At 42.4% G+C, this 22,367-nt stretch overlaps 1 protein-coding gene across 5 annotated transcripts in view; it reads left to right on the plus strand.

Annotated features, from left to right (window-relative positions):
• The window catches only part of stau1 (staufen double-stranded RNA binding protein 1), a 64,169-nt gene continuing 41,802 nt past the window's right edge, over positions 1-22,367 (plus strand). For 4 of the 5 annotated variants that reach the window (XM_068048265.1, XM_068048267.1, XM_068048266.1 and 1 more), the window contains exons 1-4: positions 1-180; positions 15,644-15,917; positions 19,520-19,644; positions 22,150-22,306. In XM_068048265.1, coding sequence (XP_067904366.1) covers positions 15,722-15,917; positions 19,520-19,644; positions 22,150-22,306 — 478 coding nt within the window. In that variant the 5' untranslated portion in view covers positions 1-180; positions 15,644-15,721. Of the gene's footprint in view, positions 181-15,643; positions 15,918-16,588; positions 16,720-19,519; positions 19,645-22,149; positions 22,307-22,367 lie in introns of those variants that run through there. The other variant, XM_068048269.1, reaches the window with a different exon arrangement.

Raw genomic sequence — 22,367 nt, forward strand, 5'->3', positions numbered from 1 at the left:
CGCGCGGCGCTCTGGGAAGGTGAAGCGGTTAAGGTCGGTTCCGCCGCCGGTTCGTCCGATTCTCTTTAGTGTTTGCCGTGTGTCGGCAGCGGGAAGCGGCTCATTTTCCTGCTCAGGAGCGAATGGATTGATTCGTTTCTTCAGAAATTCGGCTTCAAGTTCGCTTTTTGAAGAAAGGAGGTAGGTTTGAATGTACGAAAAGGCCGCCGCGGCTGTGCCAGTGGAAGAGGTTGCGGGGCAGCGGCCCGGCGGTTCGACTCCATAACTTTTAGTGGCCTGTTAGTCGGTAGACCTCTGGCCGCCTTCGTGGCTTCAGAGTGCGGCGGGAGCCTCCGTGCGGGCGCTGGGGCGCGGTCTACATTACAAGCGGCTGGAGAGAGATAGAGACTGTGACTAGGCCGCAATACCCCGGCTTCATCTGATGGGCTGTTTGTATTCCTCTGGGGTCTGGTTCAGGCCTGCTCCTAAAATCAAACTCAAACCCTACCCGGGTAATTCTGAGAACCGACTACCAGTCTGTCCAGGCGGGTCTACAAACTACCTATAACATAGTCAGCCTAAACTTTGGTGCTCGTGGAAACCTGTGCTAGCCGTGATCTCTGCACTTGGCTTAAATTCCATAAAACGCACTGATTTTTAACTTTTCAAATTCTCTGCAAGTATTGTCATTCTTGAGGATCTTTTGCCTTAACTTTCAGAAGGAAATGGCACCTACCCAAAGGAAAATAGTACAGTGTCGTCTGTCATTGCACAAGTTGCGCTCTACAGCTGAAAATACCCTGAAACCTGTTGTTTGTTGGGGAGGCTGAGAAATTAAGAATGCCAGTATATTTAAATGCACACATACCAGATGTCATTCTCAAAAATCTTTATACCAAGGAGTTGTCATAGTTAACTGTTTTGAATATTTTCATGCATACAAAGATAACAATTTGTGAGTCGTTTAGAACATAGTTGCTTTTTTTTAATTCTTTATATGATTGGATGCTCAACCTGTGTTCCTAGAGCCATATGCAATCCTGGCTGTCATATAGCCCCAAAATCCTAGCAGCTGTAATGTTTTTTGCTTGATTTTCTTATTTGCTGGTCTCTTTTTGATTTTAAATTGTGTGTTTGGTTTAAAAAGAGCTCTCTCGGTACTGTTTCATTGGATAAATCCTTAGTTTTGTTAGCAGGTTGGAATTTATGCATATTGACACTAACATGGATTTAAACTTGAATGGTATTTTTTGCTTCTGTGCTTCCCAGATTATTATTTCTGACTCGCAGTGTTGAGTTAAATATTGATTTTGTGTGTAATTGTTGTGCAGGTACAATACTATGCAATTAATTCAGTTACTGTTTATATTTTATAGCATTCAGTTTCTTGGTATTCACAAATGTGTTCTTCACTTGAAAAAATTTAAGGGGTTGGTGAAATCTAATATAAATTGAGAAATTATCAGCGAACAAGATACCCTAGTTGCTGGTGCACACCCGTTACAGATTAAAAGCTGAAGTTTGGGAACTTGTCAGTGGATTGGCTGAGTTAAGTAGGGCGAATAGGAGATGGAAAGTTCTTGTAGCAGTCATGATGTATTCTGAACTTCTGAAGGTGTTTGCAAAAGTTGCACAGAACAAAAACATATGCCAGAGCAAAGGGCTAGATACTAGGATGGGCTGGTAAAACATCTGGTCCAAGAGTTTCTTTTTGAGGAGAGTCTTAAAGGAGGTGAAGTGATGGGAAAGTTTTAGGGAGAGAATGTCAGAGAGAAGGCTTAGATGGTTAAAGATATGATTGGCAATGGTGGGCAAAGGGACCAGGCAAGGCGCAAGAAGCTAAGAATGGCGAGTTCTGTGGTGTGTGTTGTAGGGCTGGATAAGGTTACTGGTTTAGGGGTGGGAAAAGTCACACAGGAATTTAAACACTGGATGAAAATTATAAATTGTGGGTGTTTGGGTAACTGAGGCCAGTAAGGGCAGTGTGTTATTTGAATGAGATTTGATAGGATATGCATAGCAAGAGTTTTGGATGAGCTGAAGTTCTTTGAGGATGGGAGAGCATTGGGATAGTCGAATCTAGAAGTGATCATTGCATGGGTGAGGGTTTCAGAAGATTAGGATCAATATTTTTATTAACATCTGAACAGAATCTCAGTATTGTTCCTCGGTCAGTGCAGGATCCTGGTACTGTTCCCCTGTTCAGATAGTTAATTAATGAATAGGTTAGAGTTGTCGGGAGGTGGTGGTGGAGTTGTATTGTCACTGGACTAGTGACCCAGGGTATTGCTCTGGGGACATGGGTTTGAATTCCACCATGCAGAAGGTGGAATTTGAATTCAACTAATAAAAAAAATCTGGAATTTAAAAATAAATCGCAGAATAGTTGAATGATGGCCGTGAAACCATTGTCGATTGTTGTAAAATCCCATCTGGTTCACTAATGTCCTTTAGGGAGAGAAATCTGCTGTCCTTATCTGGTCTGGCCTACATGTGAGTCCAGACCCACAGCAATGTGGTTGACTCTTAAATGCCCTCTAAAATGGCCTAGCAAGCCATTTGCATCAGTTGTATCAAACCACTACAAAGTCAATAAGGAATGAAACCAGACAGACCACCCGACATCGACCTAGGCACCGGCAACAACAACCGCAAACCCAGTCTGTCGACCTTGCAAAGTCCTCCTTACATCTGGGGGCTTGTCCCAAAGATGGGAGAGCAACAGCCTAACAAAGTCATAATCACTGCATCATACCTTACAATGTCCCACACACCGCCATCAACATCCCCAGGTATGTTCTGTCCAACTGGCAGGACTGACCCAGTAGAGGTGGCAGCACAGTGGTATACAGTCAGGAGTTTCCCTGGGAGACCTTAACATTGACTCCAGACCCCATGAGGTCTCATGGCTTCAGGCCAAACATGGGCAAGGAAACCAGTCCCCCCCCCCACCCCTTGCCTTAGCTGATGAATCAGTACTCTTCTATGGTGAACACCACTTGGAGGAAGCACTGAAGGTGGCAAGGGTGCAGAACGTACTCTGGGTGGGGGACTTCAATGTCCATCACCCAGTGTGGCACGGTAGCACCATTACTGACCGAGCTGGCTCAGTCCTAAAGGACATAGCTACTGGACTGGGTCTGCAGCAGGTGGTGAGGGAACCAACAAGAGGGAGAAACATACTTGACCTCGTCCTCACCGATCTGCCTGTCGCAGATGCATCTGTCCATGACAGTCTTGATGGAGACAAAGTCCCGTCTTCACATTGAGGATACCCTCCATCATGTTGTGTGGCACTACCACTGTGCTAAATGGGATAGGTTTCAAACAGATCTAGCAATACAAAATTGGGCATCCATGGTACGTTATGGGCCATCAGCAGCAGCAGAATTGTACGCAACCATCATCAGTAACCTCGTGACCCAGCATATGCTCCACTCTACCATTACCATCAAGCCGGGGGATCAACACTGGTTCAATGAAGAGTGCAGGGGTCAGGAGTAGCATACCTCAAAATGAGGTGTCAAGCTGGTGAAGCTACAACCCAGGACTACCTGTATGCCACAGCATAAAAGCGTGCAATAGACAGAGCTTAGCACAACCAAAGGATTAGGTCTAAGTTCTGCAGTCCTGCCACATCCAGTTGTGAATGGTGGGGACAATTAAATGACTAACTGGAGGAGGTGGCTCCACATCCCCATCCTCCGTGATGGGGGAGCTCAACACATCAGTGCAAAAGATGAGGCTGAAGCATTTGCTACAATCTTCAGCCAGAAGTGCCAAGTGGATGATCCATCCTGGCTCCTCCTGAAGTCCCCAGCATCACAGATGCTAGTCTTCAGCTACTTCAGTTCATCCCATGTGATATGAAGAAACGACTGAAGGCACTGGATACTTCAAAGGCTATGGGTCCTGACAACATTCCGGCAATAGTACTGAAGATCTGTGCTCCAGAACATGCTGCTCCCCCAGCCAAATTGTTCCAGTACAGTTGCTCAGCAATAACCTGCTCAGTGACACTCAGTTTGAGTTCTGCCAGGGCCACTCGGTTTCTGACCTCATTATGTCCTTGGTTCAAACATGTACAAAAGAGCTGAACTCGAGGTGAGGTGAGAGTGACTGCCCTTGACATCAAGACAGCATTTGACCGTGTATGGCATCAAGGAACCCTAGCAAAACTGGAGTCAGTGGGAATCGGGGAAAACGCTCCGTTGGTTAGAGTCATACCTAGCGCAAAGGAAGATGGTTGTGGTTGTTGGCGGTCAATCATCTGAGCTCCAAAACATCACTGCAGGGGTTCCTCAGGGTAGTGACCTAGGCCAAACCGTCTTTCAACTGCTTCATCAATGACCTTCCTTCAATCATAAGGTCAGAAGTGGGGATGTTCACTGATGATTGCACAATGTTCAGCACCATTTGTGACTCCTCAGATACTGAAGCAGTCCATGCAGAAATGCAGCAAGACCTAGACAATATCCAGGCTTGGGCTGATAAGTGGCAAGTAATTGCACCATGCAAGTGCCAGGCAATGACTATCTCAAACAGGAGAGAATTTAACCATCTCCCCTTAATGTTCAATGGCATCATGATCGTTGAATCTCTCATTATCAACATCCTAGGGGTTACCATTGACCAGAAACTGAACTGGAGTAGCCATATAAGTACTGTGGCTACAAGAGCTGGTCAGAGGCTGGGAATCCTGCAGTGAGTAACTCACCACCTGACTCCCCAAAGCCTGTCCACCATCTACAAGGCACAGGTCAGGAGTGTGATGGAATACTCTCCACTTGCCTGGATGGGTGCAGCTCCAACAATACTCAAGAAGCTCAACACTATCCAGGACAAAGCAGCCTGCTTGGTTGGCACCCCATCCACAAACAGTCGCTCCATGCACCACCGACACACAGTGGCAGCAGTGTGTACCATCTACAAGATGCACCGCAGCAGTGTACCAAGGCTCCTTTGACAGCACCTTCCAAACCCGTGACCTCTACCGACTCGAAGGACAAGGGCAGTAGATGCATGGGACATCACCACCTGCAAGTTCCCCTCCAAGCCGCACACCATTCTGACTTGGAACTATCTCGCCATTCCTTCACTGTCGCTGGGTCAAAATCCGGGGACTCCCTTCCTAACAACACTGTCGGCATACTTACCCCACATGGACTGCAGCTGTTCAAGGCGGCTCACCACCACCTTCTTGACGGCGATTAGAGATGGGCGATAAATGTTGACCTAGCCAGCGATGCCCACATCCCATGAATGAATTTTTAAAAATGAAGGTTTCAGTGGTGTTCCTTTCTACACCCCTTCTGCCACCCCGTCCTCTTTCCCCCCAAGGAGGAAGTGCTGGCTCCAGTTTTATTCTCAACATATTGTCTTCAACTTGGTGCAGGGAACATAATCTTACAATTTGCTGCCAACACAAAACTAAGTTTAGCAAACAGTGAGGAGGACCATTAATGACTTCAGGCGACATCGACAAGTGAGCAGAATGGGCAGGTGCAGTTTAGTGTAGAGAAGAGTTTGGCAATACAGCTGTTATACATTTTGGGAGGGAAAGCAAGGCGTCTGAGTGTAAACAATGGAGAACCACAGAAGGGTGTGGATGAACAGAGAGATCTAAGGGTTCAAATACATAATACCCTGAAATGCAAGTGAAGGGAGATTACATTAAAAAGACAACAGTTCGGGTTTTATGAGAATGAAGAGTTAGCGATCAATTTACAGAAAACACTGGTTAGGCCACAGTTGGATTACTGTGTGCAGTTTTTGGTGTCCCATTATAGAAAGGATATTAAACGATTGTGAGCATAGATGCACCAGGAGGATGGCATGGATGGGAAATTGTGTAGTTATGATAAATTGAGGTGAATAAATGGATGCATTTAAGGGGAATCCAGATAAGTACATGAAAGAGAAAGGGAGCTAAGGGTGGTGGAAGTGTGGAACTTGCTCCCACAAAAAACAGTAGATGCTAGCTCAATCAATAACTTAAAACCTGAGTGATAAATTTTTTACTAGCCAAGGTTGTTAAGGGATACAAAGCCAAGGCAGGTACATGAAGTTTGGATGCAGATCAGCTATGATGTCAATGAATGGTGAAACAGATTTGGAACTGAGCAGCCTGCTCGGGCTCCTTTGTTCTTAAACTGAATACATTGAATGAGGTATAACTAGCAGCTTGTGCAACTGCAGTAGTACATTTTGCTTATGTAATCTTGTGAAAAACCCCAACTGTCCATTAACCTGTTTGATCACTTTACACAGCTTGTAAACTTGCTTTTAAGAGCTTACCTTTAGTTTCTTTGCTCATTTACACCGCCTTGGTTCTCGACTCCATCCACCATTTTTTTGCACGCGTTTGCTTCACGCTTCCACTGTGTTAAGCTGCTTCTGCCATTGTTTTCACCGTATCTATGTTCTTTTGCCATTTCTGCTCATCAGTTTGCTATAACTTTCAGTTTTTGTTGCCTTCTATTACAGTCAGTCATTCTCATTTAGAGTGAGAAGCATTCACTTTTGGTACAAACACGCACCATTTTCTGTTGTGACTTTAAAGCATTGAATCACCTGTAATGCTATTCACAGATGAACAGTGTTCTGGCCAACATTTCCCTCAATCAAAACCAAATTTGGTCACTCACTCACTTGATGTGCATGGGACACCGCTCTCAATATATTTTCTGCTATAATTCACAAGTAATTAATTGGTTGTAAAGCACTTTGGGATGTCCTCAAGATGGATAAATGCATGTTTTTCTTTCCAAGAGAAAATCTCACATAGTTGGCTGACATGGAAAGTGGGGTGTGGGTGAGAAGAAGAATGCTTCTGAAGTAGGCAGGGTTCTGGCTCCGTGTAATGGTTGGTAAGAGCAGCAGCATTCCGATGACCCTTGTTACGCCTGATCTAGTATGTAACACTCACTAAATTCTTTGAAAAGAAGTACTGGACACCATATGCTGTATAAAATTGACTTGAGACACAAGAGACTGGGATCAGCAAACAATTTACCGTGCCTAAATACCTTTGCAGCCATTATTAAAAATTGGTAAAAGTCACTGTCACAATCATGATCTTTTGTAGGAACCAGCTTTCTTGTACTAATGGTCGAAAATCAATTTTGCTACCAGTACAAAGTTGGGATGGTCTTGTGGAAAATGGAGGTCAGCAGGACCACTTTTTCACCATTACTAAATAAGTCAAATTCAGCATTTGTTTCATGGAAAGCCAGGATTTTTGCCATTGTTTTGTGGCCATATCCAGCCAATTTATAATGAGGGTAATCTGTGACTGTAAAGTCCAAATTCTATTTGTACACGAGGTCATAGGCCTTCTCGTTGGTGTTTTGGGGGTTGTGTTCAGAAATGCCATCCATTTTTTTAATATCTGAAAACCCAAAACAGCAGTCTTGACAGCGATTAGCATCAAATCTACAGCACAGCAACAGGCCCATTTGGCCCAATGGGTCTAAGCCAGTATTTATGCTCCCCATGAACCTCCTCTCCTGAATGGCCTGGCTCAGATTTTAAAGTTACATCCCCTTGTCCTGGACTTGCTCATGAGTGCAAATCTTTTCTTTCTACCTATCAAATCACCCCAAATCTTGTATATTCCAGGGAACACAAGCCTAGTGTGTAATATCTCCTCATAATTTAGCCCTTGGTGCCCTAGTAACCTTCTGGTGAATCTGCACGATAGTTTTTTTCTAAGGAAGGATATACTGGCTCTGGAAAGTACGATTGCAACTTTGCAGAATGCTAACTATATCTCATTTGATGTATTGTTTTGTTAGGAAGTTGAGCACAATAAGTCAGTGGATGGGCACAAGAAGTTACAAATGATCTTAGACTAAGGGAGTGGGCAAAACTACATAGTAATAGGAACAGACTTCAGGAAGAAGACTGGTAAAATGGGCATACACATGACAGCTAAAATTTAATGCAGAGGAGTGTGAAATGCTACATTTTGGGAGGAAGACTGAGGAGAGGCAATATGAACCAAATAGTATAATTTTAAAGGGGGTGCAAGAACGAGACCCTGGGCATAGAGATATACAGCACAGAAACAGGCCCTTTGGCCCATCATGTCTGTGCTGGCCATCAAGCACCTAACTATTCTAATCCCATTTTCCAGCACTTGGCCTATAGCCTTGTATGCTATGACGTTTCAAGTGCTCATCTAAATACTTAATTGTTGAGGGTTCCTGCCTCTACCACCCCTTCAGGCAGTGCATTCCAGATTCCAACCACCCTCTGGGTGAAAATCTTTTTCTTCAAATCCCCTCTAAACCTCCTTCCCCTTGCCTTATATCTATTCCCCCTGATTATTGATCCTTCGCTAAGGGAAAAAGTCTCTTCCTATCTAACCTATCAATGCCCCTCATAATTTTGTATACCTCAACCATGTCCCCCCTCAGCCTTCTCTGCTGTAAGGAAAACAACCCTAGCCTTTTCAGTCTCTCTTCATAGCTGAAATGCTCCAGCCCAAGCAGCATCCTGGCGAATCTGCTGTGCACCCTCTCCAGTGCAATCACATCCTTCCAATAGTGTGGTGACCAGAACTGTGCACAGTACTCCAGCTGTGGCCTCACTAGCATTTTATATAGCTTCATCATAACTTCCCTGCTCTTATATTCTATGCCTTGGCTAATGAAGGCAAGTATCCCATCTGCCTTCCTAACCACTTTATCTACCTGTGCAGCTGCCTTCAGTGATCTATGGACAAGTACACCAAGATCCCTCTGACCCTCTGTACTTCCTAGGGTCCTGCCATCCATTGTATATTCCCTTGCCTTGTTAGTCCTCCCAAAATGCATCACCATCTCAGGATTAAATTCCATTTGCCACTACTCTGCCCATTTTACCAGCCCATCAAGATCGTCCTGTAATCTATGGCTTTCCTCCTCACTATTTACGATACCACCAATTTTCGTGTCATCTACGAACTTACTTTTCATACCTCCTATATTCACGTCCAAATCATTAATGTACACTACAAACAGCAAGGGTCCCAGCACCAATCCCTGCGGTACACCACTGGTCACAGGCTTCCACTCGCGAAAACAACCTTCGACCATTTCCCTCTTTCAGCACACTATTAAATATTGTTTGACTTTGCTCCATGACCTTCCGGTCTGCTATTCTATGACCTTGTCCTATCAAAACCTTCTCTTTTGTTACCTTTTGCCTCACCCCCGCTTAACTTGCTTAAAATCTTTTACATTTCTTATATCTGCCAGTTCTGAAGACGGGTCAGTGACCTGAAACGTAAATTCGGCTTCTCTCTCCACAGATGCTGCGACCTCCTGAATTTTTCCAGCCCTTTCTATTTTTACCTCGACTATTTCCCTCTGTTTCCTGCCACTAAGCCAATTTTGGATCCAATTTGCCAAATTGCCCTGGATCGCATGGGCAATCTCACATGCTGGACCTCATCAAAAGCCTTACTGAAGTCCTTGTAGACTACATCAACTGCTTTATCCTCATCTCCACATCTAGTCACCTCGAAAAGTTAAATCGTTAGTTAGACATGATATTCCCCTGACAAAGCCATGCTGACTATCCCTGATTAATCCCTACCTCTCCAAGTGGAGATTAATCCTGTCCCTCAGAATTTTTTCCAATAGCTTCCCAACCACTGATGTTCGACTCACCGGCCTGTAATTACCTGGTCTATCCCTGCTACCCTTCTTGAATAATAGTACCACATTCGCTGTCCTCCAGTCCTCTGGCACCTCTCCTGTGGCCAGAGAGGATCTGAAAATTTGTGTCCGGGCCCCTTGCCTCACATAACAGCCTGCGATACATCTCATCTGGGCCTGGGGATTTATCCACTTTTAAGCCCGCTAAAACAGCTAATGCTTCCTCCCTTTCAGTGTTAATATTTTCAAGTATATCTCAATCCCCCTCCCTGATCTCTGCACCTACATCGTCGTCCTCCATAGTGAACACAGATGAAAAGTAATTATTTAAAACCTCGCCTGTGTCCTCCGGCTCCACGCAAAGATTGCTATTTTGGTCCCTAATGAGCCCTACTCTTTCCCTGGTTATCATGTTGCCCTTAATATACTTATAAAATGCTTTAGGATTTTCCTTTATCTTGCCTGCCATTGTTTTTTCATGTTCCCTCTTCGCTCTCCTAATTACTTTAAGTATCCCCCTACACTTTCAATGCTCCTCTTGTGCCTCCGCTGTTTTCAGTGCTCTGAATCTGCCGTAAGCCTCTTTTTTTTTTTTCCTGATGCAATACTCAATATCCCTTGACATCCAGGGTTCCCTGGACTTGTTGGTCCTACCCTTCACCTTAACGGGTACGTGTTGGTTCTGAACCCTCACTATTTCTTCTTTGAATGACTCCCACTGGTCAGCTGTAGACTTTCCTACAAGTAGCTGCTCCCAGTCCACTTTGGGCAGATCCTGTTTTATCAGGTTGAAATCGGCATTCCCCCAATTCAGTACCTTTATTTCCAGTCCATCTTTGTCCTTTTCCATAACTACCTTAAAGCTTAGAGTTATGGTCACTATCCCCAAAATGCTCCCTCTCTGACCCGTCTGCCACTTGTCCAGCTTCATTCCTAGGATTAGGTCCAGTTCTGCCCCTTCTCTTGTAGGACTTTCTACGTGCTGGCTCAAAAAGCTCTCCTCTATGCATTTTAAGAATTCCGCCCCCTTTAACCTTTTTGCACAAAGACTATCCCAGTTGATATTGGGTAAGTTGAAATCCTTACTATTATTACCCTATTATTTTTACACCTCTGAGATTTGCATACAAATTTGCTCCTCTATATCTCCCTGACTGTTTGTTTGTTTGGAGGCCTGTAGTACACGCCCAGCCAAGTGATTGCCCCCTTTTTGTTTTTAAGTTCTACCCATATGGCCTCATTTGAGGAACCTTCTAAGATATCATCCCTCCTTACTGCAGTAATTGACCCCTTGATCAACAGTGCAGTGCCACCTCCTCTTTTATCCCCTGCCCTGTCACGCCTGAAGATTCTATACCCTGGAATATTGAGTTGCCAGTCCTGCCTTGCAGAATGACTCCATTTCTCTCTTATATTTGACTGTGCATCACCCCCTCCTGTACCTCCACTCTGTATCCCATTCCCCTGCCAAATTAGTTTAAACCCCCTCCCCAACAGCACTAGCAAAGCTCCCAATAATGATGTTAGTTCCATTCTGGTTCAGGTGCAACTCATCCAACTTGTACAGGTCCCACCTTTGCCAGAAACAGACCCAGTGGTCCAGGAAACTAAAGCCCTCACTTCTGCACCATCTCCTCAGCCACGCATTCATCTGCTCTATCCTCCTATTCCTATACTCACTAGCATGTGGCACCGGACGTAATGTATTTACACAAATCTTTGAAGGTGGCAGAACAAGTAGAGAAGGCTGTGAGAAAAGCCTACAGGATCCTTAGCATTATGAATAGAGTACACAAGCAAAGAAGTTGTACTGAACCTTTCTCAAACACTTGCTTGACCTCAGCTGGTGTATTTTATTCCTTTCTGGAGACCACAGTTTAGGAAGGATGTCAAGGTCTTGGAGAGGGTGCAGAAGAGATATATTAGAATGGTATCAAGGATAAAAGACTTCAGAATGTGGAGAGGCTGGAGTTATTCTCATGGAGCAGAGAAGATTAAAAGGAGTGTTCAAGATCATGAATGGTTTTGATAGTGCATAAGGAGAGAAACTGTTTCCAGTGCCAGAAGGATCAGTAATGCAAGGACACCGATTTAAGGTGATTGGCAAAAGGGCTGGAGATGACGTGAAGTATTTTTACCCAATAAGTTGTTGTGATCTGGAATGCATTGCCTCAAAAGATAGTGGAAGCCGGTTCAGTAGCAACATTGAAAAGGGAATTGGGTAAATTACTTGAAGGAAAAAACTTAGCAGTTTGGGGAAGAGCAGGGGAGTGGGATTATTTGGATAGATATACCACTGGCTCGATAGACAGTGATAAGATCATAAATATGAGTGAGCAGGCCATTCAGCCCCTTGAACCTGCTCTGCTATTCAATAAGGTCATGGCTGATCTAATTGTGGCCATAACTCCACTTTCCTGCAGGTCCCCCCATAACCCTAGACTCCCCTGTAGATTAAAAAATCTAACTCAGCCTTGAACATATTCAAGGACCCAGCCACCAGTGCTCTCTGGGGAAGAGAATTCCAAAGATTAACAAAACTCTAAGAGAAGAAATTGCTTCTCATCTCTGTCTTAAATGGGAGATCCCTTATTTTTAAATTGTGCCTCCTAGTTCTAAATTTCCCCACGAGGGGAAACATTCTGTCAGCCTCTACCCTGTCAAGCCCTCCTCAGAATCATATGTTTCGGTAAGATCATCTCTCATTCTTCTAAACTCCCATGAGTATAGGTCCAACTTGCTCACCCTTTCCTCATAAGACAACCCCCTTCATCCAGGAATCAGTCTAGTGAACCTTCTCTGAACTGCTTCCAATGCATGTATATTCCTCCTTAAGTAAGGAGACCAAAACTGTACACTGTACTCTTGATGTGGTTTCAGCAGCACCTTGTACAGTTGTAGCAAGACTTTCCTACTTTTATACTCTGATCCCCCTTGCAATAAAGGCCAACATTCCAGTTGCTTTCCTAATTACTTGCTGCACCTGCATGTTAACTCTTTGTGATTCATGTACAAGGGCACCCGGATAGCTCTGTGTGGCAGCATTCTCTCTCCATGTAATTCATATTATGCTTTTCGATTCTTCCTGCCAAAGCAGACAGCATCACGTTTTCCCACATTATACTCGATTTGCCAATTTTTTGCCCACTATCTATATTCCTTTGTGGACTCTGTGTGTTCTCCTCACAACTTGCTTTCCTGCCTCTCTTTGTATCGTCCGCAACTTTGGCTACAATGCACTTGGTCCCTTTGTCCAAGTCAATAACCTAGATCGTGAGCAGTTGACACTCCAGCGCTGATCGCTGTGGCACTCCACTAGTTAATTTGCCAGCCTAAAAATGCCCGATTTATCCCGATTTGTTTATTCCTAGCCAATCCTCTATCCATGCTAATATATTACACCCAATGCCATGAGCTCTTATGCAGTAACCTTTTATGTGGCACCTTATCAAATGCCTTTTGGAAATCCAAATGCACTACATCTACTGGTTCCCCTTTATCCACCCTGCTTGTTACATTCTCAAGAGCTCTAATGAATTGTCAAACACTATTTCCCTTTCATACTATCAGACAGAGATAATATGGTTTTATTATGATATTCTAAATGTCCTGCTACTACTTCAATGGATTCTAGCATTTTACCAACAGCAGATGTTGGGCACCTCCCTCCTTTCTTGAGTAGAGGTGTTACATTTGCAGTTTTCCAATCCACTGGGAGCTTTCCAGAATCTAGGGAATTTTGGAAGAATACAGCCAATGCATCTACTATCTATTTTATTTATTTATTTTTTATTTAGAGATACAGCACTGAAACAGGCCCTTCGGCCCACCGAGTCTGTGCTGACCATCAACCACCCATTTTATACTAATCCTACATTAATCCCATTTTCCCTACCACATCTGCACAATTCTCCTACCACCTACCTACACTAGGGGCAATTTACAATGGCCAATTTACCTATCAACCTGCAAGTCTTTGGCTGTGGGAGGAAACCAGTGCACCTGGCGGAAACCCATGCGGTCACGGGGAGAATTTGCAAACTCCACACAGGCAGTACCCAGAATCGAACCTGGGTCACTGGAGCTGTGAGGCTGCGGTGCTAGCCGCTGTGCCGCCCATCAAATCTCTGCGGTCACTTCTTTTAAGACCCTAGGATGTGGGCCCTCAGGTCCAGGGAAGTTGTAAACCTTTAGACCCAGTAATTTTCCTAATACTTTTCCTCTAGTGGTAGTGATTGTTTTAAGTTCCTCCATCCCTTTTGCCTCTTGATTTTCTACTAATCTTGGGAAGCTTTTTGTGTCTTCTACTGTGAAGACAGGTACAAAATACTTCTTCAAAGTCTGTGCTATTTCCTTGTTTCCTATTAATTCTCCATTCTCATCCTCTGAAGGACCAGGACTTAAACTACTGTCTTCCTTTTTTTTAAAATATATTTGTAGAAGCTTTTGCTGTCTGTTTTTATGTTTCTTGCCAGTTTATTCTCATAATTTCTCCCTTTTCAGTTCTGCTTCGCTTGTTTCTCAATTTTTCCAACCTTCTGGCCTACCACTAATCTTTGCAGATTGTATGCCCTTTCTTTCAATTTGATACCATCTTAAATTCCTTAGTCAGTCAAGGATGGTATCTTTGTCAATGGAATATATCTTTGAGAGTTATGAAATATCTCAAATGTCTGCCATGGTTCTCTACTGTCTTCACTTTTTAACTTATTTTCCTTGTCTACTTTAGCCAACTCTGCCTTCATACCCTTGTAATTGCCTTTAAGTTTAAGACACTAGTTTCAGACCCAGATTTCTCGCTCTCAAACTGAATGTAACTTTCTATCATGATTTGTTCATTCATGCTTAGAGGCTCCTTTACTATGAGGTCATTAATTAATCCTGTCTCATTACACATTGCCAGGTATAAAATAGCCTGCTCCCTGGTTGGTTCCAGATTGTATTCTCAGAAACTGTTTGCTAATTTAAAAAAATCTGGAATTGAAAACTGGTCTCAGTAATAGTGCCATAAAACTATCATCGATTGTCGTAAAAACCCATCTTGTTCGCTAATGCCCTTTAGGGAAGGAAATCTGCCATCTTTAGCTGGTCTGGCCTGCATGTGACTCCAGACCCACAGCAATGTGGTTGACTTTTAAATGCCCTCAGTTGTCAAGGGCAATTAGGGATGGGCAACAAATGCAATTTATAATGGCCAATTTACCTATCAACCTGCAAGTCTTTGGCTGTGGAGGAAACCGGAGCACCCGGCACAAACCCATGCGGTCACAGGGAGAACTTGCAAACTCCGCACAGGCAGTACCCAGAATCGAACCCGGATCGCTGGAGCTGTGAGGCTGTGGTGCTCGCCACTGTGCCAATACTGGATTAAATAAAGTCCTCGGATCAACAGAGTGCTGTGTTAATCTGCTTTGTCCCTAGTGCTCGTATTTTGTGCCCACAACAATTTTCTAACCTTTCTCCCCTTTCCTGAAGGTAGCAGCTCGTTGGTATGGTATGTTTCATGGGTGCATGTACTTAAAGTGTGGGCTGGATAATGACACATAGCAGGAACATTGAGATCGATTGTATCCCACACCACCTCCGTGGAAACCCATAAACTCAGCAAATGGGATTGAAAAGGGCACTCTTCTTTGTGGCTTATTTACTTATTGGATAAGTCTGGTCAGAAATTGGTTGAGCTTCCATATTAGCTCGGATCTGAAGATGGCTTGGCATTTATTGACTTTTTGAAGAAGTGTGAGCAGATGGATAAATCTTGTAACGAGTTAAATTTGAGCTGCTAGTGGGGAATTTTGTAAGGCTTTGTTGAATTAATTTTTGCATTAGTCATACTGTAATGACCATTTATTACAGAATGGATGATGGCCAATTTAGCATTGCATTTCTATAGAAAAAATATGAAATAAAATGTTTTCTGGAATGTAATTATTGCTGAAATAATGCAGTACTGAGATTAAGTTTTGTGATTGGTTAATACAGTTGTACTGAATTGTGACATGTTTGTATTTCTTTTCCAGATAAATCCTGCTACTGCTTATTTCTGATCTTAACCAGCACCTCTGTGAAATCTTCCTGTAAACCTAATCTTAAAGTTAATGAGTTGGAAGTGTGAAATGTCTCAGATTCAGGTTCATAACTCATCCTCCAGTCTATCGCAGCCTCTTATGGGTAGCACTGTTGGCCAGAGCATTCCTTCTGGTATAGGTCCTCTACCATCAGAAAGCGCAAGTAGGCCCATTCAAAACTCAGCTTTACCCTCCATGTCTGCCACTTCCACCACCGCAGCTGCAGGTAAGTATGGATGAGCAGTTGATGAATTGTTCTTGTTTAAAGTGCAAATTACTGATGAATAATTCTTGCCGCTTATTTTTTGGTTTTGTTTGGAGTGATGAATAGTTTAGAGATACAGCTCTATTGTTTTTGCTTTTGAGGAATATTTGTGTTAAATATCTAGCCAGGACCTATTCAAAGCCCAACTAGGTCATCTTTGGGTGAGTAAGGAACGGCAATTCCAAAACTTATATAAACGGAAACAATTTCACATCCTAATCTTGACATTGCAGTCCCTTACGCTTTAATGAATTTTATTGTACTCTTTGAGCTGTAGAATAAGCAACTACTGTAATGGCTCAAGACAATTTTTTTCACCTATGGGATGTGTGCTTTGCTAGCAAAACCAGCATTTATTGCCCATCCCTAATCGCCCTTGAGAGGGTGGTGGTGAGCCAGTTTGTTCTGTACTATACAATGGCAGGGCATCGTTCTATGTCCTTAATTTGCCACATTGCTGATTTGGGCAATTTTATTAGTTAGGAGTAGGCACTTCCCCAAAAAGCAATATGATGATTGAAGTTCACTGGGTTGCTCAGTTTGTCTCCCGATAGAATGCTCGGGTGCAGTCTTTTGTCCATTTTCTTCACTGTAAATCCTTGATTTTCCAGATCAAGTTTTGGAAAACAGTAAATGGCTTAATGTTGCTGCAGTTTACATGCTGCAGGAAATTTTGCTTTTGACCTTCCATGCATAGTACTTTGGTAAAGGCTAATGCACTAACCAACGAAGCACATAACTGATATGGCTATTTCATTGCTGTGTAAGTACATGAACAACTTGGATATCTTCTACAGTAAAGTAGTGTTAATTACATATTTGTAATGCTCAGATGGGCAGAAACATTGTGGCTTATATAGTTGTGTAGCAATGGTGGACTAAGGATCAAGTTATAGATGTGCCAAGATTTTTTTTAATTTTTAGATTCTTAAACTTTTAGCACTCAATCTGTACACTGCCTTTAACACTGTCAAGCACCGCATCCTCCTTGGGCATGTCTTGCACCATCTACTTTCTTGGTGTTAGCCGCTTGTAGTTCCACTCCTATTTATTGTCTCACGGTCATTATATTTCCTTGAGCAGTTTCTCCTTTTATGCATATGTGATCAGCTTGACTGTTGCTTCCCTCCCTTTCTTTCTCTCTTTCACCTGCCCCCCCCCCCCCCCCCCCCCATTCTGAATAATTGCTGTCTGTTGGTGACATCTTCTGGAAGCATGGAATTGGCTTCCTCAAGTAAACAGCTTTATTTAAGCTCTTGCACTCTGCCTCTTCCACTGACCCATTGCTGTTGCTAACATCTTCACCTGCCTATCTGATATTAAGCAAAACCTGAAATTGCTGCCTTAGGATTCCACAAGCATTCCAAATCCATTCAACCTAGATTCCATGAATCTCTCCAACTGACTCTTCAATTAAGACCAGAAGTATGGACCTGTTGTGTACTGCTTAACACTAAGTTCAACCTCCTTTCTGCATCCAACTTGCCAACAGGACCACTTTTTCACCTCTAATATGGCTACCCCTTTTTCTTTTCTGATGCTGAAATGCTTAGCCGTGCTTATATTTCCTTGAGGCTCAATTTTCTCCTTGCTGACCTCTCCTAAGTGCAGCTAACCTAAACTTGCAGACTGCATTGCTGTTATCCATGTTACTGCTGAGGTCCAGCTAATTCTGTTCTGTCCGCCATCCTCCAGTTTCTCCAAGGGTGCTGTAGAAATAAGAGAACAAAAGACGTGCTTTTAAATTAGCGCCTTTCACGACCACTGGACGTCTCCGTGCTTTACAGCCAATGAAGTACTTTTTCAAGTGTAGTCACTATTGTAATGTAGGAAACATGGCAGCCAATTTGCACACCACAAACTTCCACGAACAGCAATCTTATAATGACTAAATAATCTGTTTTTGTGATGTTGATTGAGGAATTAATATTGGCCAGGTCATTGGGGATAATTTTCCTGGTCTAATTTGAAGTAGTGCCATGGATCTTTTATATCCACCCAGGCAGGCAGGTGGAGCATTGGTTTAACGTCTTCTCCAAAAGGTGGTACCTCTGACAATGCAGTACTCCCTCAGTGCTGCACTGGAGTGTCAGCTTTGATTTTTGTCCTCAAGCTTTGGAGTGGGACTTGAACCCTTGCCTTTCTGACTGAGATGAGGTTGCTACCAACTGATCCACAGCTGACACATTTACAAGTTATTGAATTAAAATTCATTTTTATTCAAAATTACTTTTGGTTTCACTTGTATTTGAAGATACATTTGCTTGAATATGGCAATTTTCTGAATGAAATATGACAAGTGTTTTTTTAAAAAATCTTTTTATATTTTAAGCAGTGCAAGAATTAAACTAGTTGCAGTCAGCAGCATTGTTGAATCTTTGAAATTTCCTTTGTTTTGTAATTAGTTCTTTATGGTGAATTCCTATCATTGACTGCAATGCAAATAGCTCTAGTCAACTTTATTTAATGTGATTGACTGGCATAACTTTTTGTCAACCTGTTCATTTCTGCAGGGCAATTTTATGCAAATTCATAGTGAAAATGATGCAAAAATGTACTATCCAACTTGTGGATTTTTAAAAGTTTAATTGGAAGAATGTAATAAGTTTTCTGTTCCTTGTGCTATTATATGCGAAGGGGTGCTTAGTACCTTTCCAAGAGTTTGCTGAGAAAAATTGGAAGAACTCCAGATTATTTTATGATAGTGAACCCAGTTTCTGTGTCATGTACATTTTGCTTTATACTGAGGGTGTCCAATTTCTGTTGTCTTTGGCTGCATATGTAAATGCCATGTCTCATGGCCACATACAATGCTCTCATTAATTTGCACATACTGTTGATTGTTACTAACAGATCTTGGTATCTGATTCAGGCTTTATCTGCCAAGGAAGCAAAAGAACTAAGATCCACCCTTTCCAAACCACCTGGCCACAAAATTAATACTGGACTAACCAACTAAATAGGGCTGAAATGTCTGGGCTTTGAAGGCCTGGTGGCTTGGGAGGGGGTGGTACACATGCAATCAGATGCCCCTGCTCTGTCTAATACCTTAACTATCTTTGTATATTTAGACTTGCTTCACAGATAAAACAAATGCAGTTTAGCTTGTATGAAGCAATCTAACTATATTTTGTTAAAGTCCATGATGGCAGAAAATTGTTGTGGCCATCTCGCATTTTCTCCAACAAGCAACTTATTGTGATCAAGATTAATTATTAAGTTTAGACTTTATTCACTGAAATATAGCTGGAATTGAGATGCATATTTCATTTAGCTCATAAAATTAATCCACTTGTGCAAACCTGTCACCCAGTTATATGCAGGAAAGGCAAAATTTATTGCAGTGAAAACATAACCTTTTTGTATGATCTTTTTTGGATTAGTAAGAACATGGGCATGTGTCTTAAATACTGATGTATTTTAAAATCTATTGCCGCAGGAAATTTTTATTGGTATATTTCATCAGTACGGGCAGTAATGGATGCTTGTGGGGTGGGGGTAGGATAACATTTGGTAACAATACAGACGTAAATGTGTTGGTTGATGCGATATAACTCTTTCAGTTCCTTCAAACATGGCAAACCCCAAAGAGAAAACCCCTATGTGTCTTGTGAATGAGTTAGCCCGTTTCAACAAGATTCAGCCAGAATACAAACTTCTAAATGAACTTGGTCCAGCTCATGCCAAGGTAAGTACAAAACATTAATATTCCTTCCCTCTTGTGTTTTTAATTGGAGTCCATTCCCCAAGTTTTGAATAGGTTATTTCAAATTGGTGTGTGTATTCTGCAACTTTTAAGTTCAAGGTGCTGCAATTTCTTCAGAAATTTTGGGTGAGAGCAATGCAAAGGCTTTGTGGCAACAATGCCCTGACATTATTTTTGGCCCGGTTTCTCTCTTATTTTTATCCACATCAATTCAGTCTGGATATTAGGCAATGTTGTAGAGTGCGCTTTTCCTTAAAAACTCCCTAATAACTAATGTAACTTGGGACCTTGGTCGATGTACTTACAAAGTTTTAAATATTTAGTACATGTCCTCGAGTATCTAAATGAATCTGTACATTCTTATTACTAGGTGAGGTTGAATGAAATGTAGATTTGCAGTACAGTGACCTTGGTGTTGGCGAGGGAACAAATTTCTCTTAAGTAGAGGTAGGTTGTTAATCTCTATGCGCACGCTCATGCTTGCCACAATTGCATTTGGTGATGAGGAAGTGATTGGCTAGACAGCATTTCACTAAAAAAAAAAGTGCAAAAGTGGAATTTTTAAATCGCTCCCGTCTACATGAGAGTTGAAGTTTCCAGTTAGTTTAAGAACATGGCGAATTACACCATAGACTTTCCATTTGGACTTCAAACGAGCATGGCGCAGAGTTTACTAAACTGCAACTTTCCCATCTCAGAATTTGCATTGCTCTTGGAACCACAGTTGCTTATAACATAAGCATATGATAGTGAACTCAGTAAGTTCGAACTTAATGGACCTGAAATTCCTGAAGTTTTTCTCCACTTCCTACTCCACTGGGTTGTGGGAGGGTGAGGCTTGTAACTTTCTGTCAAATCCAACATTTAATCGTGCCCTAAATCCTGGGAATGGGTCCAAGACATAGTGGTAGGTGCCTGTGCCATTTCTATTGCTTCCTGTGCATCGGCTACCTGTGATAAGGGTGGGGCAAGAAATTTGGAATGGCCCATTATAGTGCTTTCTGGAGGAGAGGGTGGGCCATTCTTCTCAAAGCTTTAAAAAATGTAACGGGAGTTTTCCACTTTCCCATCCCCAATTGATTGCTCTTCTCAGTGGAAGAGGGCAGAAACATGCCCTCCTTCCTATCAGAATTTCTCTGTGGTTGGGGGAGTCTTACAGACCTGATAGAAGTGTTTCCCCAGCATATGCCCCATAGGACGCCACCAATCCCAGGAATTCTTCAGCCAGTTTACAAAACATTCTATCACATGCTAAAACCTTTTTTGTTCTCAAACTGATCGCTTTTATGCTCTTCCTGTACCCATAAAGCTGACTTGTTGCCCAGTGTATATAGTTGGGAGGGAGGCCTCAGCTTCTATTCCCAACAGTCAGTTTTGTTGGGAGGACTACAGGCTAGAATTTATGAAAATTAAAAGCTTGATACCGATGCATCTCCTGGGCTGATCTGAAATTCCAATCCATAGAAAAATTTGAAATGTTCGTTGAGGATATACTTTGGGGTACCACTTTCTGGGTGGATATCAAAGGAATAACATTGTTTACTTTGGGAGATATTAATGTGCTATCTACTGTTCTGCATTCTGGCTATAAAGGGAGAGAAGAATAACGGACAAAAGAAACCAGTTTACATAAAAGGAATTCTCATGGTCTACCTTGGCTTAGTGGGGAATTTTCACTAAATAACATAGGCCACGAGGTGCCTGATTCAGTTCCTGGTCTGTATATTTACTTGGAGAAGATAAATCATCCAGGGTTCCCTATGCTGTTTCCTGTCTAGTGATCTCTGCTGAAAAGTGCATACATGGTTGTCAGTTGAGGCAAGGACTGGCTATGATGCTCTGGTTGAATAGCCAGCTGATGTTCATTGCCTAGGTTTATTCAAATTACCAATAAGGCATGGCCTTGAATTCATCTGTCTCCTATGGAACTATTGAGTGTGATTCCTTGGTTTCTGGAATTGACAGGAGAGAGATTTTGAGTGGGAATATTTTTTACTTGAATTGCAAGAAATTTAGTTCATACCATGTTGACAAATGTAATATGATCTTGGCATGCACCTACCTTAATCGGTCGCCAACATCCATCTGTCTTGTATGTCAAGTGGCATTTCTTAAATATTGTACTTGAATGCCATAATGGCTTTTTGATTATATAGAGGAATATCTTTTTAAAATTCTTTCACAGGATGTGGGCATTGCTGGCTAGGCCAGCATTTATTGCCCATCTCTAATTGCCCTGAAAGATAAACTTAAACATTCTAATGATTACAGTACTATTTCTTATAGAAATAATGCAGTTTTTGCTTTTAAAATACCTATATCTGCACCCAAAGTATTTTTAAGTGCAGTTGGTGAGGTTTAGTGGTAATGCTTAACTGCTTTCATTATAATATGCAACCTAAATGCAATCTATACACTAAATGGAAATTGAAGTTAAATCCTATAATGGTTTGCACTGAACTGACGACTTGTAAATTTTGCTTTTAGGTTTTTACAGTGCAGCTGACACTTGGTGACCAACACTGGGAAGCTGAAGGAAGTAGCATCAAGAAGGCTCAGCATGCAGCAGCCGCAAAGGCCTTAGTGGAAACCAGTCTCCCAAAACCACCACCTCGTCCCCCACGTAATGATTCAAAAAATCCTGGTAAAAATTAGTTTTAATAGAATAGTCACTGAAAGTAGCAATGTTGATTGCTGTTTGTCAA

The sequence above is a fragment of the Heterodontus francisci genome, chromosome 16 (assembly GCF_036365525.1).
Source record: "Heterodontus francisci isolate sHetFra1 chromosome 16, sHetFra1.hap1, whole genome shotgun sequence".
Lineage (NCBI taxonomy): Eukaryota > Metazoa > Chordata > Chondrichthyes > Heterodontiformes > Heterodontidae > Heterodontus > Heterodontus francisci.